At 38.2% G+C, this 17,679-nt stretch overlaps 1 protein-coding gene across 6 annotated transcripts in view; it reads right to left on the bottom strand.

Moving 5' to 3' along the window:
- Positions 1 to 17,679, bottom strand: part of LOC105382854 (syntaxin-binding protein 5) — a 182,338-nt gene that overhangs the window by 24,454 nt on the left and 140,205 nt on the right. For all 6 annotated transcript variants that reach the window (XM_048629355.1, XM_048629358.1, XM_048629356.1 and 3 more), the window contains exon 4: positions 9,229 to 9,363. In XM_048629355.1, the coding sequence (XP_048485312.1) occupies positions 9,229 to 9,363 (135 nt within the window). The remainder of the gene's footprint in view (positions 1 to 9,228; positions 9,364 to 17,679) is intronic.

The following is a 17,679-nucleotide window of genomic DNA, read 5'->3' as shown; positions in this document are numbered from 1 at the left end:
TAATTCTTCGAGTTTAACCATTGTGGATATCCCCTGGCTTTCAGCTCAGCCAGCCACGTGAAATCAGCAAACTTGGTTTTCCAAAAACTCTAAATACCTATGTTCCAACCTTTCGACGTATTGTTAATATCACTAATTAACTTTATTATGAATCTCCGTAAATGTATAATAGCTTTTGTCTGAGGCCATTATTATTTCACTAATAGCCAAGCAAAACAAACATCTACAGAACAAATAGCTCTGCGAAAACAATAACGTCTAGCGACACAACGCAATATCACAAAGCTTTCTTCAAACAAAGCAGAAATCAAACAAATCTAGCGGAATCCAGCTCCATTAAAGGGAGCATCAGCGCCAACTGTTGCTTGTCCAATAAGCGATAAGCGCGGCGGCGGCGGAGTGGCGGCACAAAGCACTTCCGGCGCGCCACTTCCGCCCGCCATGTTGGCCGCCATCATGGTTTGTAGCTGTCACCGCGCGCTCTTGTGGTTATCATCTGTAGGCGTTCCTAGATAATGCTCATTTGATTGTCTCTCACAATCGCCATTGCCTATTCAATCGCTCTGTCAATAGCCTCCTTTCAGCTTTACAGTATGCAAAGTTTCCTTTTAAAGGAAAAATGAAGGTAAAACACAAAACAGAGGATTCTTTGCAAAAGGAAAAATACCAAAGTATCTCAGTACACAAAAGGTAAGAAAAGGAAGTCCCAAATCAGCGCGAATTCAAATATAAGTATCTTCCCCCGCCAGTAAACGGTCCAAACTCCAAACATGACCCGCTTGTTTTTCGCTCCAAGTGTCTCCAAAGAACCTTTTATTATTGTCCCTGCAGGCCCCATCGCCCTTTTCCCTTCATAATTTATATAATATATTTGTCAGAGATTGCGAACAAAGGAGGCTATTAACATTCGCATCTCTTATTGCATTTCGAGCAGTGAAACGGACATCGTTAGTGCCAAGCTCACATTTTATAAAAATATTTTTTGTACATCCCTGAGCTTTTTAATTGTTAGCGCGTCCTGATTGGAGGAAGTTAGTTAGGATGCGCCAATCAGCAGGGCGTATTCAAATTGAGAACTGTGCGCGGTCGAGCAGGGTTATCAGCGCGCTCGAGGGCGCGTAATAACGACCTGCATTGTGTGCGAGTTTAACACTAACAATGACGGAGGGAGAGACAGAGCGGCGGCGCCAGGGCTGTGCCGGGGGCACCAACTTCGCTAATTAAGATCACTTGTATCGCTATAACGAAATTAACCGCGCCCCGCGGGAATATTTCAGGTGCTAAACTGAATAAGTTAGCCTAGGTACCGCGCGAGGTGGCTACAGTTCCACTCGGTATTGTGAATGATAACAAAGAGTTGGCAGTTTGGCGCAGAACTGCTAACGATCTCTGGATACACAATACACAATGGAGCTGTAATGAAACTTCTAGACGATTCTGCTGCAGCGGTATCTCCCGGCGTGCTGCGGCGCTGCGATGGACTCAATACTTATAAAGGTGCCAGGAAATTAAATATTATTTTAGGTAAGGTTATAAGTTTTAATTAGAAAACTTTTAATTAATATTTTACAATGGTCTGCTCGATTTTGAATTAACATCCTTGCAACAGAACGGGCTGTCATTGATTAACTTTCATGTTAAATAAATAAAACAGTTTAATATCAAACATGGTGGCGACAAGTTCATTAAGTTGGAAGCACAAAAGCCTTTGAAGTTCTACAGAACTTGGGACATAGTTAGTCATGTAATTACTTTGTCATACTTTGCCTTTCTGAAACCCCCAGTTTCTGTTCAGCACACACTTTTTGCTGAAGCAAAAAGCAGTACATAAAGAGTTAATTATACCAACCATACTGTTTTATGACAGTGTTTCTGTTACTTGGATATTATTTAATGAATAGAAACAGGTTATTATTTGCTTTTTTTATAGCTGCGAGTAAGTTGAACTAGCAATTTTCCTGTAACGAAGCGATTCCGAGAAATAATAGTCGTAGTGTAACGACGTTATTGCGAGGCTTTAAATAGACGCCTACAATTTGAAGGAAACCTTTTTAAAATAAAAATATTAACAAGAAAAATAACACGTACTTACTTAAAAGCAGTTTGAAAGCCCGAGGTAAAAAATACTAATAGCAGTTAAGAAAGAAAGCAACAGCAGTAGCACTAATCACAGCCAATAAGCTGATTTCGCAGAATACTCTTTTACTATGGCTTTAAGCCAAAAGCCGTTCACAAAATGAAATTGAAAAGTTTTTCAAAACAAAACGGCAAAAATCCATTAATTCGCCGAGCGGTGGTTCAGAGGCTATAAAAAACGCTATACACCGAAAAAGATGAAGCTTTCTGAATAGGAGTAATCGAGCGTTCATTCAGTGTCGTGATTGGTGCGGCGGCGGCGCATCAAAGAGGAAACACGGGGGGGAGGGGGACAAATTTGAGGCTCACAATAAAACCGTTGGTATCGAATATTGCGATTTAAAAATCTAGCTGTATTTTTGCTGTAGTTAAACAACAACGTAGATGGTAGGTATAATTATGTATAGGCCGAGAAGGCTATAACGGTCTATAAAGGTCTTTCCGAGTTAATTATTGACTGAAAAAATAGGCGCTCTGCTGGATATAAAATCTAGAGTTTCTATAGGCCGATGACGATGCGCTTGTCATTTAAAATATGAAATTTCGTTCAATATTCATGTTGAATTTTCATACAAACCGCTGAAAATTTTACATTTTAATTAAATAATATCACTCAAGAACAAACTTTTAATGAGAAAACTTTTTATGTGCATTAACTTTAAGTCACGAATAGTAAAACATTAATTAATATTTTTTTGCTGTGAAGTGCCTGTCTGAGCTACGGCTATGCATGAAGTATAAAAACTTTAATCTATTATTATTTCGCAAATGGATATATATGTTATATCAAATGAAACATTCAAACCGCCTACTAAACATGCTGGAGATTATGGAAAATAAATCCCAGCAGTCGAAGCACTGTCCAGTGGGAATTTACTCATAAAACAAACTCTCTGAATAGGTTTTTAAAAATGGTTTGTAGATTTTTTTAAAAAGCTCTCTAATGGCCAGCATTTTAGAACTGTAACTCTCTTTCCGAATTGCTTCACTCTTCAAAATACTTCCTTAAATGACGAGTATACAGCCTCAGGAGTACGAGTGCTCCTCGCGGAAGTTGTTATAAATAAACATCCTTGAAGTGCCGGCGCGTGGCGTGATGGGCTATTGTTCGTACGAAATTAAGAGGAATATTAGATAAAAATACATTCTCTGAAAAAGAAAATTCAGAAGCGGTTGGGGAAAAGTTTTCTCAAAATCAGTTTTGCATTATTATTTATTTATTGCGATTCGGAATACTTTATAATTGTAAGTAGGTACTTTTTATAGTGTTTGGACGGCTATTTAAATGCAGATTTGGTTTCTCCTGTTATTCTAACGAATTATAGCTGAACGCATGAAGATACACTTTCATTTTATTGTGCTTGAAGCTTTGTGCCAAAAACTAAGGATATAATACAACCAACTAAACTTATTCGGGCAATAACTATATCAGAGTTAGTTATCCCGGCTATAACTGTTAGTGGGCGGGTCACGCGCGGCGGTTACTTGCTATGTACGACTTCATAAATACAAAACAACGCAAGTATTACTTTGTAGAGTATATCTTGTGCAGAGCCTCTGTTACATTATTGTGACTGAACTAAATTAACTCATCCAAACTGTGGCAATCACGCGCGGGAAAAGCTAGGAACTAGAATAATCATCGTAACTATGGCTTTTACCAGGACTTCAAAGTTTTACCCCACGCATTTAATAAAGTGCTACTTAGCATTCCTGCAATACAGACCGTAGTGGTGGTTACTATTATCTAGGGTGCGCTGCTTGCTGCATACTGAATCAAGGCATAAACAATAGGCGCACACTACACAATGATTCTATGAATATCTTATGAGCATTAGCACAGATTACATGCCTACAATAGTTATTATGTTAGCATTTAGTTACTGAATCTGGCCGAGTGGTTTTGACGACATGATATTAGCATGTCACCCGAGAATCAAATTAGTTCATAATGCGAGGATAGATCTTTTCCGAACTGTCAATGTGGTGTTAACTTGTGTAACTCTGACAATCATGGTTTAGTTCCTACGATTTTTATGTATTTCCTCGCTTCATCATCATCATCATCATCACGACCCATCACGTCCCCACTGCTGGGGCACGGGTCTCCTTCCAATGAAGAAAGGGTTTTAAGGTCTAGTCCACCACGCTGGCCTAGTGCGGGTTGGTGGACCCCAACACAAGCAAGCTTGTGCTGAGAGAGTTGTCGGGTAAGTGGGCAACCCGACTGTCAGATGCTTTTATTGTATTATTTTGTGTTTTTTCATATATATTTTTTGTAGTATTCTTTCGTTCTTTTTGTTTCTGTTTTTATTGTTCAGTGCGTCAAATAAATGTTTCTTTCTTTCTTTCTTCTTTCTTTTATACCGCAGTGAAATTAAAAAAAAAGTTCAATGGCCCTATTCAATAACTGTATTTACGTGGCTACTTTCGTACAATTTAGAGTTTATTCATGAATGAAAAAAAATGTATGCTGAAAAAATACGAGTGAATAATATTCAATAATTGCTAATGTATTGTAAATAGTGGGGAGAGATAGAATAACTCCCTTTGAAGATGCAAAATTAATTGAATCAATTAACTATCTTGAGGATCATGTTAATAATAAATTAATAACCTTTTGTTAAGTCTATTGCTTAGCTTTGTGTATTATGTGCCACTTAATAAACCATATCTATATTATATAACCTCACATATTATTAATATATCTAATAATTGAGTTGTTAGTTAATAGACACCGACACAACCGCAAAATCAGTTCGTAATTGATAATTTCAGATGTTTAGTTTCCGATATCGTATATTTAAACCGAGCCTTCTGTAAACACAAGTAGTGTTCTTGTTTTATGCATTCGAGGTACATTTTACCACACAAAATATATAATGTTTCCAGCTCAAAACTCTATGTGACAGGGACAAATTGTAGGCGCCATTACAGCGCGGAGGCAAAGTGATTTGACGAGAATTTACATAGAGATTGAAGTACGATGCTGCATTAGTGAGATGAGAATTGCCGGCAACTCATTACCAGCGCGCATTACACGTACATCCGAGGTTACTTTCAATTTTGTACCTAATCACTATAACCCAAGTATATTGTGTAGTAAATAACTATATGTAACGCAGAAAATCGTTTTAAAAACATAACATAAAAGCCCTATGTAAATTTCCAGTAACCTTACTATTATTATTCATTGATACATGTATATTGTATAACCTAAAATCAAATCTACCGCAGCTTCAAAACTAAGCTGACAAACGTTCATATACATTTCAATATCGAGTTATCGTAAGCCACCGAACATGGCGGGGCTAATTCCACTATTACCGGACCCTGGCTTATCACTACCGGACACGAGGCCACTATGTATCCTACATACAATATATATTTGTCAGTGTGTGTTTGTGTGTGTGTCGGCTTAGTTACGGCAGTCTTGGGGGCGGTCATTGCGTTGACAGTATTAACATGGTGATAAAGCTAAAAGGGATCGTCTTGGTTCGTTACGAAGCTAAGAGGCTTATGTATACGTAGTTTTCGTTTGTAAGCAATGTTTACACTAAAGGCAATAAAAAATCTGCCATGTAATTTGCTGACCAAACAAACAACTAGTGTCCATATTTTATACACTCACTAGCAATGAAAAAGTTCCAGTGGCATGTATAGTGTGCATTGCTCAAAGTCAAAGTCAAAGTCAGCTTGCGAGTGTAGTTAGGAACTAATAAAGTTATTAATGCAATGCATAATATACTTATAGCAAAACGAATAAACGAAAAACAATAACATTAACAAAGTTTACTGATGGCACATTAGCTTTACTGCGGTGGTGCAAAATGCATAATGGGAAGCGTAATCTGTGTTAGTGCTTTAGTAGTTCGCTTCAGCGGATCCTTTATTATGAGGCAGACAAAGAGCCATGCACTGTGGCTGCAATGACACAATGTAGGTCGATGCTTACGATGTAAAACGTATAAAATCCTCAATTTACGCTGGTTACCGAGTCGGGAATTCCGGTCACACACAGAATAAATTGTGTTTGCAAAATAAAATTTGATTAAAAGTCTATAAAACGCACAATGGGCGAATTTATGACGGCATCAGTGAGCTGTTATTTTTTCAATCTGTTTTTGTTTAGGGACTTGTTTGAACGCAGTAGATTAATTTGATTTTGGGAATATATTGAGGTCCATTTTACGTTGACCTCGACTGGATAATGGTTTTGTACATTAATTTAACTCTATATTTGAGTTTGTAATTACTACTTGTTCTAATGTTCTAAATACGACAGCCCTCCCTGCATTATCTATACCTACATAACTTTGGTCAAAAATATCTGTCTGAAAGAAAATATCCGTTCTTAAAATGTAGGAAGTAGTTAATATTAATTACATTTCAAACTGCTACGAGTATGTCATAAAAATTTAACAGCTATAACTCGGGTTATAAAGTTGATCGAATGTGAACTATCTATTGCTAGTTTTACGACCAATAGTGGCGAATAAGACAATGTTGGAGAAGTTTGTAGATTATTCTGAGCATTAAGTAATATTATTTTGTACATTGTAAATACTAATATTATAAAAGCAGAAGTTACATATTAATGCAACATACATATTAATAACCATTCGATTAGTGTGAAGCTAGCCTAAATAGTTAATACCTAATAATGGTACTAATAATAATATAGCTTATCTCTATAAAAAGAAAGATAACCTTATTTCACTCGCAGACTGCATTAGTATGTTATGTATAAAGAGCACATGAATGTAAGACTGAAATTTCACATTTAATAAACATCGTTTCCTTCAGTATAACAATGAAGATACTCATCAAAATGTCAATTTGTATTCTTGCGCACTTTTACGAGGGTAATAAAGAGTCTAATATTAAAATTGTACGAAGTTTCAATACAGACGTCTCAGACGACGGGCTCTGTCCAAAGAAATGATATTAATATTACCTACGTTTTACGATTTTAAAACTGTCAAGATGAGGTAGAGGGAAGACTACGGATTCCGTAAAATATAGCAGGGCCTCTAAGTACGGGTTTTGCAATTTACGTAAACGAAAAGAGTTTTGGTTTTCTTCTGTCACCTGCATACATTATTTTCATGATAGTTTCCATTAGAGGCGCCACTTAGTATACGAGAAAACGTAAACTTTTATAGTTTTCGTCAATCTATGAAACCTGTACTAGACCTACGGAATGAAGCTAAAAGTTTCTTTAAAAAAAATAGGAAAAGCTAGCAAATACAGTATAGATCAGTTTGGGTAGTAATATATCGGTATAGACGGAGTACTTACTTATTTAAATTTTATAATTTCAGACAATATTTCCGACAGAAACTCTACGGAACCCTGCGGAGTGACAGGTGGGAGAGGCTCATAAAACAAGTGAAGACGTCGCCTCGTAAAAGTTCACAGAAGAAGTAAACCGGAGACTAGGAGGAATGAGAAATATCTTAGTGGAAAAATATTTTTTGGAAATTGCCTAGAAATCTGTTTGAAGTTGTGTTGAAGACCTTATTAAAATTATACAGTTGTACCAACACATGGCTTGGATAGTGAATTAAAAATTATCTTGTATTCATTTGTAGGGAATATTTTGTGTCATTTACACATTGAATTTATCTTGGAGAGAAAATACTACGAGCATAAGTACCTCGATATTCTATGTAATAAGGAAACCCTTTTAAGGATAAAATTACAAGGTAAATGTAGGGTCTAGGGTAACGTAATACTGAACAGCATTCAAAGTATACAGTTTTGGGTATTTGAGCAGCACTCCATGAGATTGGCTTCGGTAGAATTTAATTTCAGCTCCATAAATAATAACATAATTTAATATGAAGTAATAAGTGTACTTACATTACACATGTTTTCACTAACGAACTTTTATACTGAAGTTCAAACGTGTTACTAGTAGTCGTTGAAAATATTGAACTATAAGTAATTTATTGTTATAAGTATGATTAGTGTTGATATTTCATGTAGGTAATATGTAAATAAGTACATAATAAATGTTGTTTTAAAGGGAGATGATATTTGTTGCAAATGCATGGGGACGGCGGCGTCAGTTACAGCTTTAATTAATATTTTAATCGTTATAAAACAGCGAGAGAGTATAGATATTTTCAGATGTATTCAGTTCTGAAAATGGATCTACATAAGTATGTAGGATATGTACCCATATCGTACACCAAAGGTTCGACAAAAGGGCATAATATATCTATGTAGGGTATAAGTCATTAAGTATATGTTTCACTCAGGTGTTTTAACACTTAAGTTAAGCAGGCCGTCCCGGTGACCCATTTCGTATAAACGAGCAAGTGGGTGATGAGACCATTGTAGTACAGCCCGGAATATTTTTGTATTTTACCCGTCCGGATTTACGGACGAAAATATTCAACGTTTTTGAAATATGGAGCCGTTTAAAAATGCCAAGCTTTTAAAAGATTAGCCGCGCTGGAGATACCTGTGATTTACTTGACGTCATTACTTATCTTTAAATTTTAATTTTCTTTTTTATTCAGAACGTAAATGCCACGTCTTTGTCACAGATATAATACCCCGACTGTAATATAAGGGATATCTAGATCATTCTTTAGGATCTAAAGTTTAGATTCTAACAAACAAAACTCATCTAGATTGACGATTTGTATCACCTCCTACCGACGCATGACGTTTACTAATGGGCTACCCTGTATCAATATACATTATATACATATTTAATAAATAATTGTTTTATTACCAACAAAGATGGAAGACGGCCCATACTATGAGTGGCTAGAGACAATTACTACTTTAAAACTTTTGTTGGATATTTAACAGCCCCTGATATCTGGCCCGGGGATCAATCCCAGGACCTTCAGCACAGCAGTCAAGCTCACCAACCACTTCATCATCCAACAGTCCGTGACTACAGCTAAATTATCCAGAAGGTCTAGCGCGGGGCGCAAAACGCTCACACCAAGACGTGACAAAAGTTTTTGCACACGCTCACTCACACACATCGCGCGGCTTCGAGATCGTTGCACGACGGAAAACGTTTATCAAGTCTTGGCGTGCTAGGCTAGCTGATGCATGTGTACTCACACTTCAATGGCCTTGTTCCAGTTGATGACGTAGCCGCTGAGCACGAAGGTGTCGAGGTGCGCCACGTGCACGTTGCCGCGCTCCGTGCCCACGTGCAGCCACTTGGACTGCAGCGGCAGGTGGATGCACGTGATGCTGTGGACAAGGATAGAGTGATTACTGATGTGTGTGGTAGAAAGAGAGGATTCGGTCAGCGTTCTTACAATAGACGAATAGGGCCGAGCAGCATAGGTAATGAACCAATGACAGTGATGCTGTGGACAAGGATGGGGTGATTAGAATGTGATACGTAACACATACATGTATATGTTTGTGTGAAATGAAACTTACAGGAGGGGAAGCAAACATTTTAATTAAAAACAGTATAACATTAAATAACAAAACAATTATTAAGTAACAAACAACATTTGTACAAGTATACGGGTGGTGTGCAGTGGTCAGCGGTCAACATGTGGTTTGTGAAGAGTCCCGGGCTGAGAGATATTTTGGGACTGTGTTGTGGCGACGATAGGGCCTAGTTATGGGTCTGTGAGAGAGCTTATATTATATTATATTTTACTTTTATTTAATGCATACGATTTAATTACAAAGATTTAAATTATAGATACCTGTACCTACTTGTTTATGCTTACTGGAGTGGCTATTGTCTAAAAGTTTATAATAATTTTAAACACATTCGTTTAACAACATTCAGGTTTGCTTATTTATATCATCATTCGAATAATTTAAAAACTGAGGTCGGCATATCAAATAATTAGAAAAACACCATAATCGTCTTTTATTAAGATACGTTTTTACCGTAGGATATACTTAGCTTGACAACAAACCAAGTACTCGTAATATGCAAGCAATTCTTAGGTGATAATTTATTTAAAAGCTAATGAACAAAAGTTTATCTTAAGTATAAAGTTGTGTCGTTACTAATTTTAAAGCTATTCAACTCGTCATAAGTACCTACTAAAACAAACCAAACTTGCTATTTGAAATCGCGCTTTAGACAATAATATATTTTACAAACAAGTCGACATTAAGCCAAAGTTCTGTTATTATTTTGAACATTTTCCATAAAAGTTAATGAAAGTCTTCGCAGTTCGTCGTAGCGGTTCGTAGCGGGTGGCTACGCCGCGCCGTAGCAAGTGCTACGAGTTTCGTAGCACGTGACGGCTTTGTAGTGGCTTTAAAATATGAGCTGCTATAAAATTTTAGTGAGATTCACAACATAAAATCTAAGTAACAGTAAAAATGAAAACTGTAGACTTGAAAAACAACAAAACTGCAACTTTTATAACACTCTAAAATAACCTAAAACATATGAGCTACTTTGTAAACAAATATGGTTTTATTGGAATTTTAAACTTTGATGTTTTCTCTCAGGCTACAATAACTTCAAGTTCACGAGAAGCGAGGCAATTCTCACTCCGTACAATATTGCAGCCATCACAAACACGTATCGGAACAAAATATGAAATTCCCCGAAGCGTCCTGCTGATACAAAATGGAATCAAATAAAAGTGGCGGGAATAAGGAATCTGTTGTGTATTTTATATTCATTTCTGCTTCCGTGTGATCGCTGAAGGCGGAGTGTCGCCGGCGCCGGGACAATAAGGCATTGTCAGTCAGCAGCTCAGCAAAATACAACGCGGGTATTACATATTCAAATCACGATCAATATGATTTGACGACTTTAAACCTTAGTTTTTGCAATGAAAATGATCTAGCATTTTATCTTGATATATCTAGAAAATGGTTGATTCATCGAATTCGGATGTATGAAACCGCAACAAATTACACGTAGTGTTTTACCAATAATATAACAATATCCAACTCACAATAATTGTAATTCGGAATACACAAGTAATGAATGCAAACTGCGTATTTTGCAAACAAAATAATATACAGGGAATATCTGAGAATAACCTCCAATATTAATTTACGCGTTGCAAATATTGAACCTTAAATAAATAATTGCTACCGACTCTAATTGCAATTAATAATTGGAAGTCTACAGAGGAGCAGGCGCCGGCACATTTCCTATCAGTTCACATAATATCCGGTAATGTCGGATAATTAATATGTGCACAGAGAGGGGGAGGGAAGGGAACGGACGGGGAAGGGGGGGGGGGGAGGATAATGAAAGCTGCTGATCGAGAGCGTGAGCCGTGTCACGTTTGGTGCAAGTGAAAGCCTTTGTGCCTGTACACCTGCAAGTGTACAGATCTGGGTGAGGAAGGGAGTAGGAATGATTTCTAGAAAACGTTGATAGCGTAAATATTCATAATTTACATTTGATTAGAATATTCGTTACTGAAAACCAAAGAATAAACATCAAATTAAAACTGGTGACAACAGATGTAGTGGAAATATGGCATGACGTCTGTTTTTAAGCCGTCAAGTTAACCAGGGCTTCAGTATTTAATACTGAAGCTCTGTTAATATGCAGCACTGTACCTACTTGGATTTAATTAATATTCAGTATAACAAATCCTACTATGACACGAGTGGACCCCTACAAATCATAGTCGTAAAATCGCCCCATCAGTGTATATTGGACCACACGTCAAAGGCTCCAGCTATCGATAATGAGAACTATAAATTTTGCGACAGTATCTCCGTCGATCCTGATCGATCAGTAATCTCTAAGTAGACAATCAGGATTCTAGTTACCAGAATACTCCTATTCAAACTCAGTTTCGCCCTTACCTATCAGAAGGATGGTCACCACAATAGCTTAAAAGACTATTACGGATAATTTATGTATACATACATAATGTACTAAACTAGACATAATTAATTGGTCTGCTAAAAGTATTGACTGATGGTTTACTATACATTGTTCCGAACAATACTGTTTGATTACAATTATCACATAACGATTGTAGATTAGTATCTGTAATTAACATACATTTACATACACTAGACTAAGACAGAGAGAGACCTAGGACAATCAGGACCCTATTTTGTGGTGAATTATTGCTGAATGTCATTCCGTATGTTAATCAAAGCAGTTTTAATTAGGTCCCTTTACTTAATGCGCAATCCTGAAACTGGCTTTGATTACGAACTTGGATGGCTAAAATGTTGACTATGTTGCAATATGTACGTACTGCAGTTTCTGATCAAAGCAATACTAGGTAGACGTGGCAATCCCGGCAAAGTGAACAATTTCTATCCATGTTATTTCAGATATCAGTGCGGCGAGAGCGAATGCATATTCAGATGTTTGCTGTCTAACATCAATATCGGTTCTAACTCCATATTCCGTTTCACAGGAGTCTGAGCTAGCGGGCACCTGGTGTGCGAATTTACTTACACACGCTCAGCAAAACCTACTTCGAGACTAGGTGTACTGTGTACACAGTCAGCTGAAACAAGGTATACACGAGTTCAAAGCAAACTGGTGTGTCTGTGTACAGAGGGATGTGGTAGTAAGCAATTTGCCTCAGACAAAGTAGATGGGACTACGTGCAAGATAATGAATTATAAGATGAGGATTGGTTGTGTTATGTTTATAAATGCAAGTTCGTGCGGAGTCAAATGTAGATGTTATAATGTTTTAGGGCTTTGTTCCACAAAAAGAAAATATTCTTACAGGAGAAAAGTTATTCGTCCGCCTGCAAGTCAAAATATTATTTAGATGTTATAAATATTGTGTAGTGCTTAGAAAACAACTCTAGCTGCTTTTCAATGTTCTGAAACAGTATATTTCAGCATCATGAGTAAGGTTTCTGTGTTTAACATTCTAGAACATCTCATAACTAATTCTCAAATGTAAATGTAATTAATGATTTGATCAAACTTGCCAACAATTCAGACTTCAGCGTTTAACGTTACAAGTTGAAGCACAAGGTTGAACAAGTTGTACAGATCTTGGCTCTGTTTAATTATATGAACTAACTCTATTATTCATTACTATGTTATATATTTCGTTTAGGGTTTCTGATTTCTCGACCTGTTTTCGTTCTCGAGCTTCGAGAATTCTCGAGCCCAAATTCTCGAGTCTTCTCGAGTCTCAAGCCTTTCTAAGAATAACTTTAGAAAAAAGGCTTAATTTAAAAAAAAAACACAAAATCTCTTTTTTTTACTTTGTTAAGTTAATCACAAAGAAAATACCCTACTAATTCTCATAATTAGCTGTCTAGCTAGCTACTAATAACTAGTACAAGGTGGGCCAAAAGTAATCTCCCTATTGGAAGTTGCTCTCATTTGTGCAAATGGCCGCCAATTTCAAATCAGTTTTGATATTGGTGGACTAGACAAGTAGGATACAGTTCAGAAGCCGTGGAGTGATACTCCCCAAGATTCCGTTTACGGGTCGCCGTTTTTTCGTTTCATCTGTAATTTTTGCCTGCAATATCGCTCGATTTAACCGTCTCAGACGGCTATAGTGATGCGTCGATCGTCTTAATAGATTACATTCGCTCCTCCAAAAAGGTATCTCAAAGAGTCTTCATGTAGTGGTCAATATACTTAATTCTGCCAACTCCTAAGGCTCTTTATCTTCCATTTAAGGCTCTTTACCTTCCATTAGTTAAGATACATTAGCTAGCTACTGGCTGACCCGCAACCAGTTCGCGCTGGCGATGTGGCTGGTGCAGCGCGCCCGCGCCGGCGCGCCGCCGCCCGCCGCGCTCGCGCCTGACATGGTGCCGCCCAAGGAGACGAGTGAACCGGTAATAGCTGGTTACTACTTACTTACATAGACATGCGAACCGGTAACACCTAGTTACTACTTACATAGACACAGAGACAGTCATGAACCTGTAACACCTACTTCTTAAGAGGAAATTCGAAGCGTCTAGCAATAGATTAGCGGCCGCGTATAGCGCGCGCCTATAGCGAAGCGTGGTCTTGATTCCATTCGCTCCTAAAAAGGGACCTAAAAGAGGCTCCATCTAGTGGTCAATATACTTAACTCTACCGCGTCCTAAGGCTCTTTAATCTTCCATTGGTCAAGACACATTAGTCTAGCTACATGCTGGCTGACCCGCAACCAGTTCGCGCTGGCGATGTGGCTGGTGCAGCGCGCCCGCGCCGGCGCGCCGCCGCCCGCCGCGCTCGCGCCGGATATGGTGCCGCCTAAGGAGACTAGCGAACCGGTTAGTTATGACTTACATACATAGACACACATACTGAGACACTCAGACCGCTACTGACTAGTTATATAAGTTACTTAATTCTGAGTTAATGAAGGATCATAAGAGGGGGTTTTGAGGGCGTCGCAGTAAATAAGAAAGGATTCGGGACGCTTCGTATTAGACGAATAGCGGCTGTGTGGCGAAACGTGGCCTTGATAGATTCCATTCGCTCCTCCAAAAAGGTATCTAAAAGAGCCACCCTCTAGTCAAGGCCAATATACTTAATTCTACCGCGTCCAAAGGCTCTTGAATCTACTATTGGTCAAGATACATTAGTCTAGCTCCACACTGGCTGACTCGCAACCAGTTCGCGCTGGCGATGTGGCTGGTGCAGCGCGGGCCGGGGCGCCGCCGCGCTCGCGCCTGATATGGTGCCACCTAAGGAGACTAGCGAACCGGTTAGTTGTATGACTTATGTACTTACTGTTGCATTTATGAAGAATAGATAAGAGGGGATTGGAGCGCAACGCAATAAATGAAAAGAAATTCGGAGCGTGTTGCGGCCGCGCCTATAGTGACGGTGGTATTGATAGATTCCATTCGCTCCTCCAAAAAGGTAACTAAAAGAGTCTCCATCTAGCGGTGAAGACACCTAATTACTGTACTAAGTACTGCAAGTCTTCTAAGCTGACCCGCAACCAGTTCGCGCTGGCGATGTGGCTAATGCAGCGCGCCCGCGCCGGCGCGCCGCCGTACGCCGCGCTCGCGCCTGATATGGTGCCGCCCAAGGAGACGAGTGAACCGGTAACTAACATCTAATTATTACTTTCGTTACATAAGATTACATGTGTTAAACTTCATTGCACGAAGCAGCAAAATGAAAGAACGAGTTATTGTTTAGTCCAACAGAGAGAATTTCAATTGAGATTTTCTTCATGTTTATAAAGTAAATTCGTTATGCCGAATTTGAATACGTAATCTGAAATCTCAACAGCTTTGGTTATCTGAAGCTGCTAGAGAAATCTAATAATTGAACGTTATCCAATTATGTTGTTTCGGAATTTCATAAATTGGAATTACGGCTTGAAAAGGAATTTGTAACTACTGAAATACTAATTGAAATTTCAACATTAAAAGAGCAAAAGAGTTATTTATAATTACTTCTACAAATATGTAAAAGCGAAAGATGGTGACTATATGGTATTATCACAGAATTCCCTTCACAATTCCCCACAGAATTCGTTTCCGTGGTTTACTACTATCTGAATGAATGAATGAATGAATGAATGTCCTCCTAGCCGAATTTCGACCACGGCGGCCAATCTCATTTGAGATCAGCCATCTACGCAGGAGTAGATTATAGTGCCCAAGTGTGTGCGCAGTACACAGGAGCACTCTCTGTTCCATCACTCTCATAACCCAATGGGACGGATTGACCGACACGACTGGAGAGAGCTAGGCGCAGGACCGACTGCTTTACATGCCCATCCGACAGCATGGATCGTTTCACTGTTTCGGACATCAGGTGATCAGCCTTCTGTGTCCTAACCAAACTTAGAACCACAATTTAGAAACACAAATTGATGATCCCACCCGGGAATCGAACCCGGGACCTCTGGGTCATGAAGCGAAGCTTCTACCACTAGACCACAGAGGCACTACTATCTACTAGGTCACGAAAGCAGCTACATAAAGTCCAAAGAACCCATCGATACATACATACATATCGAAGATGTCACTGGATTCGAACCCAATTAAATGTACCAAATTAATAAGGGTGTTTTGGAAATGGGGTTCGAGGTCACATGGCAAGCCTGGTGTTCGCCACATAAATTCTGTGTTTAATTCAATTTATGGCAGCACCCTGTCGATGCCATGGCAACAACCCTCTTTCCCCCACAGGGTATATTATACTTGATAATACATAATATTTAATATTGCCCTTGAAGACTTGGTTAGGTGTGCGATATTATAAATAGGTATATAAATAATTTGTTATATGAATAATTTTTGAGGAGCCACCTTCCCGAAAATTGAATTTAACCACCGAATAAATTCGGGGCTTAATCTGTTGCTCTGAGACTCCTACCTATTTCCGTTAAAAAAGGTAAAATATTATTTTATTTCAATTTTATTTGGAATAGATCGGAAACGTTTCATATAAATAAATAATCTCCAGATTTCTATTCACTGTATCAATTATAGGCAACTACGACGAAACTTCGAGCTGGACTATGGCAGAATGACTCAAGTGTTCTGTGTAATTGTTATATTTGACTCTGGCCGTCTTTCTTCCTACTGTTATTAAATATGAATACTTTATAAAGCTAGTATTGATTTTCAAAGTGAGTAAAATAGCGGTTTCTTTACGGCCCGTACCATAAATCAAAGACAGCTATGAGTTATAGTCTAAAGTGAGTTTCCAGCCAGCACCATCTATCATACGATCCCTTATGAATTGAAACGTGTTATGATTTTTGAATCTACTATAAAATCTTTTACAATGTCCCTTTATAAAAAAGGGATTTTCAGCTTTCACTCATACTAAAACATACTTCTTACTAATAATTCCAAATGCAAAAGTCTCTTTAATGATTCAAAACAAAAGGATAAAGCATAGGATATTTAAGGTGATGCATGTAACTAGGTAATACCCTTTCGGCTAAAAGCTTACAAAAACGCAAAGTGGTCCAACTTCCCTAACAGCTGAGCTTACTGACGTCATAAAAACAAATGCTCGTGCAGCAGACAGAGACAGAGACATCCGGGGGGTCACTCTCTAAGTCGACGAACGAACAGACGCTTCAACCACGGCTCTATCTCTTTATATTAAGCGTGCCGATTGCGTGACAACTCTTGTTCGTTCGTTCTTAGATTAAAAGAGTGACCCCTTCGATGTTCTATCTCTCTCGCACTCGCACAGATCGTTGGAAGATAATTAGACGATTCCTATACAAACGGAAGGTTTGGCCTGGCACAGATGCACGAATATTATTATGACGCCTCTTCTGAACTCATTTTTTGGGAATTTGGCAATATCATGTTAAAGAGATCGCATTTAAGACTTTGAAATGGAAAATATTACAAAGGTATTAAGAATTATTTTATGAAACTTGGGGTTTGTGCCTAAACTTGTCGTTTGGTGATTTTTTCTAAACCATGTATTTTAGAAAAATACTCATTTAAAAGCACTTTATTACGATTAATTACAACCGCACCCAGACACCACATTAAAATTACAAATATCCATTTGGGCCCTATAAATTGGTCGTACAGGCAATAAAGCAAGCAACACATTACCCCATATTATTTTACTTCACGTTCCGTATCATTAGTTGGTATGGTAATATTTTATACAATGTGTTCAGACCGAAAG

The sequence above is a fragment of the Plutella xylostella genome, chromosome 23, assembly GCF_932276165.1.
Source record: "Plutella xylostella chromosome 23, ilPluXylo3.1, whole genome shotgun sequence".
Taxonomy (NCBI): Eukaryota; Metazoa; Arthropoda; class Insecta; order Lepidoptera; family Plutellidae; genus Plutella; species Plutella xylostella.
Note: the sequence above shows the minus strand (reverse complement) of the source record. Positions and strands in the feature narration are given on the sequence as shown.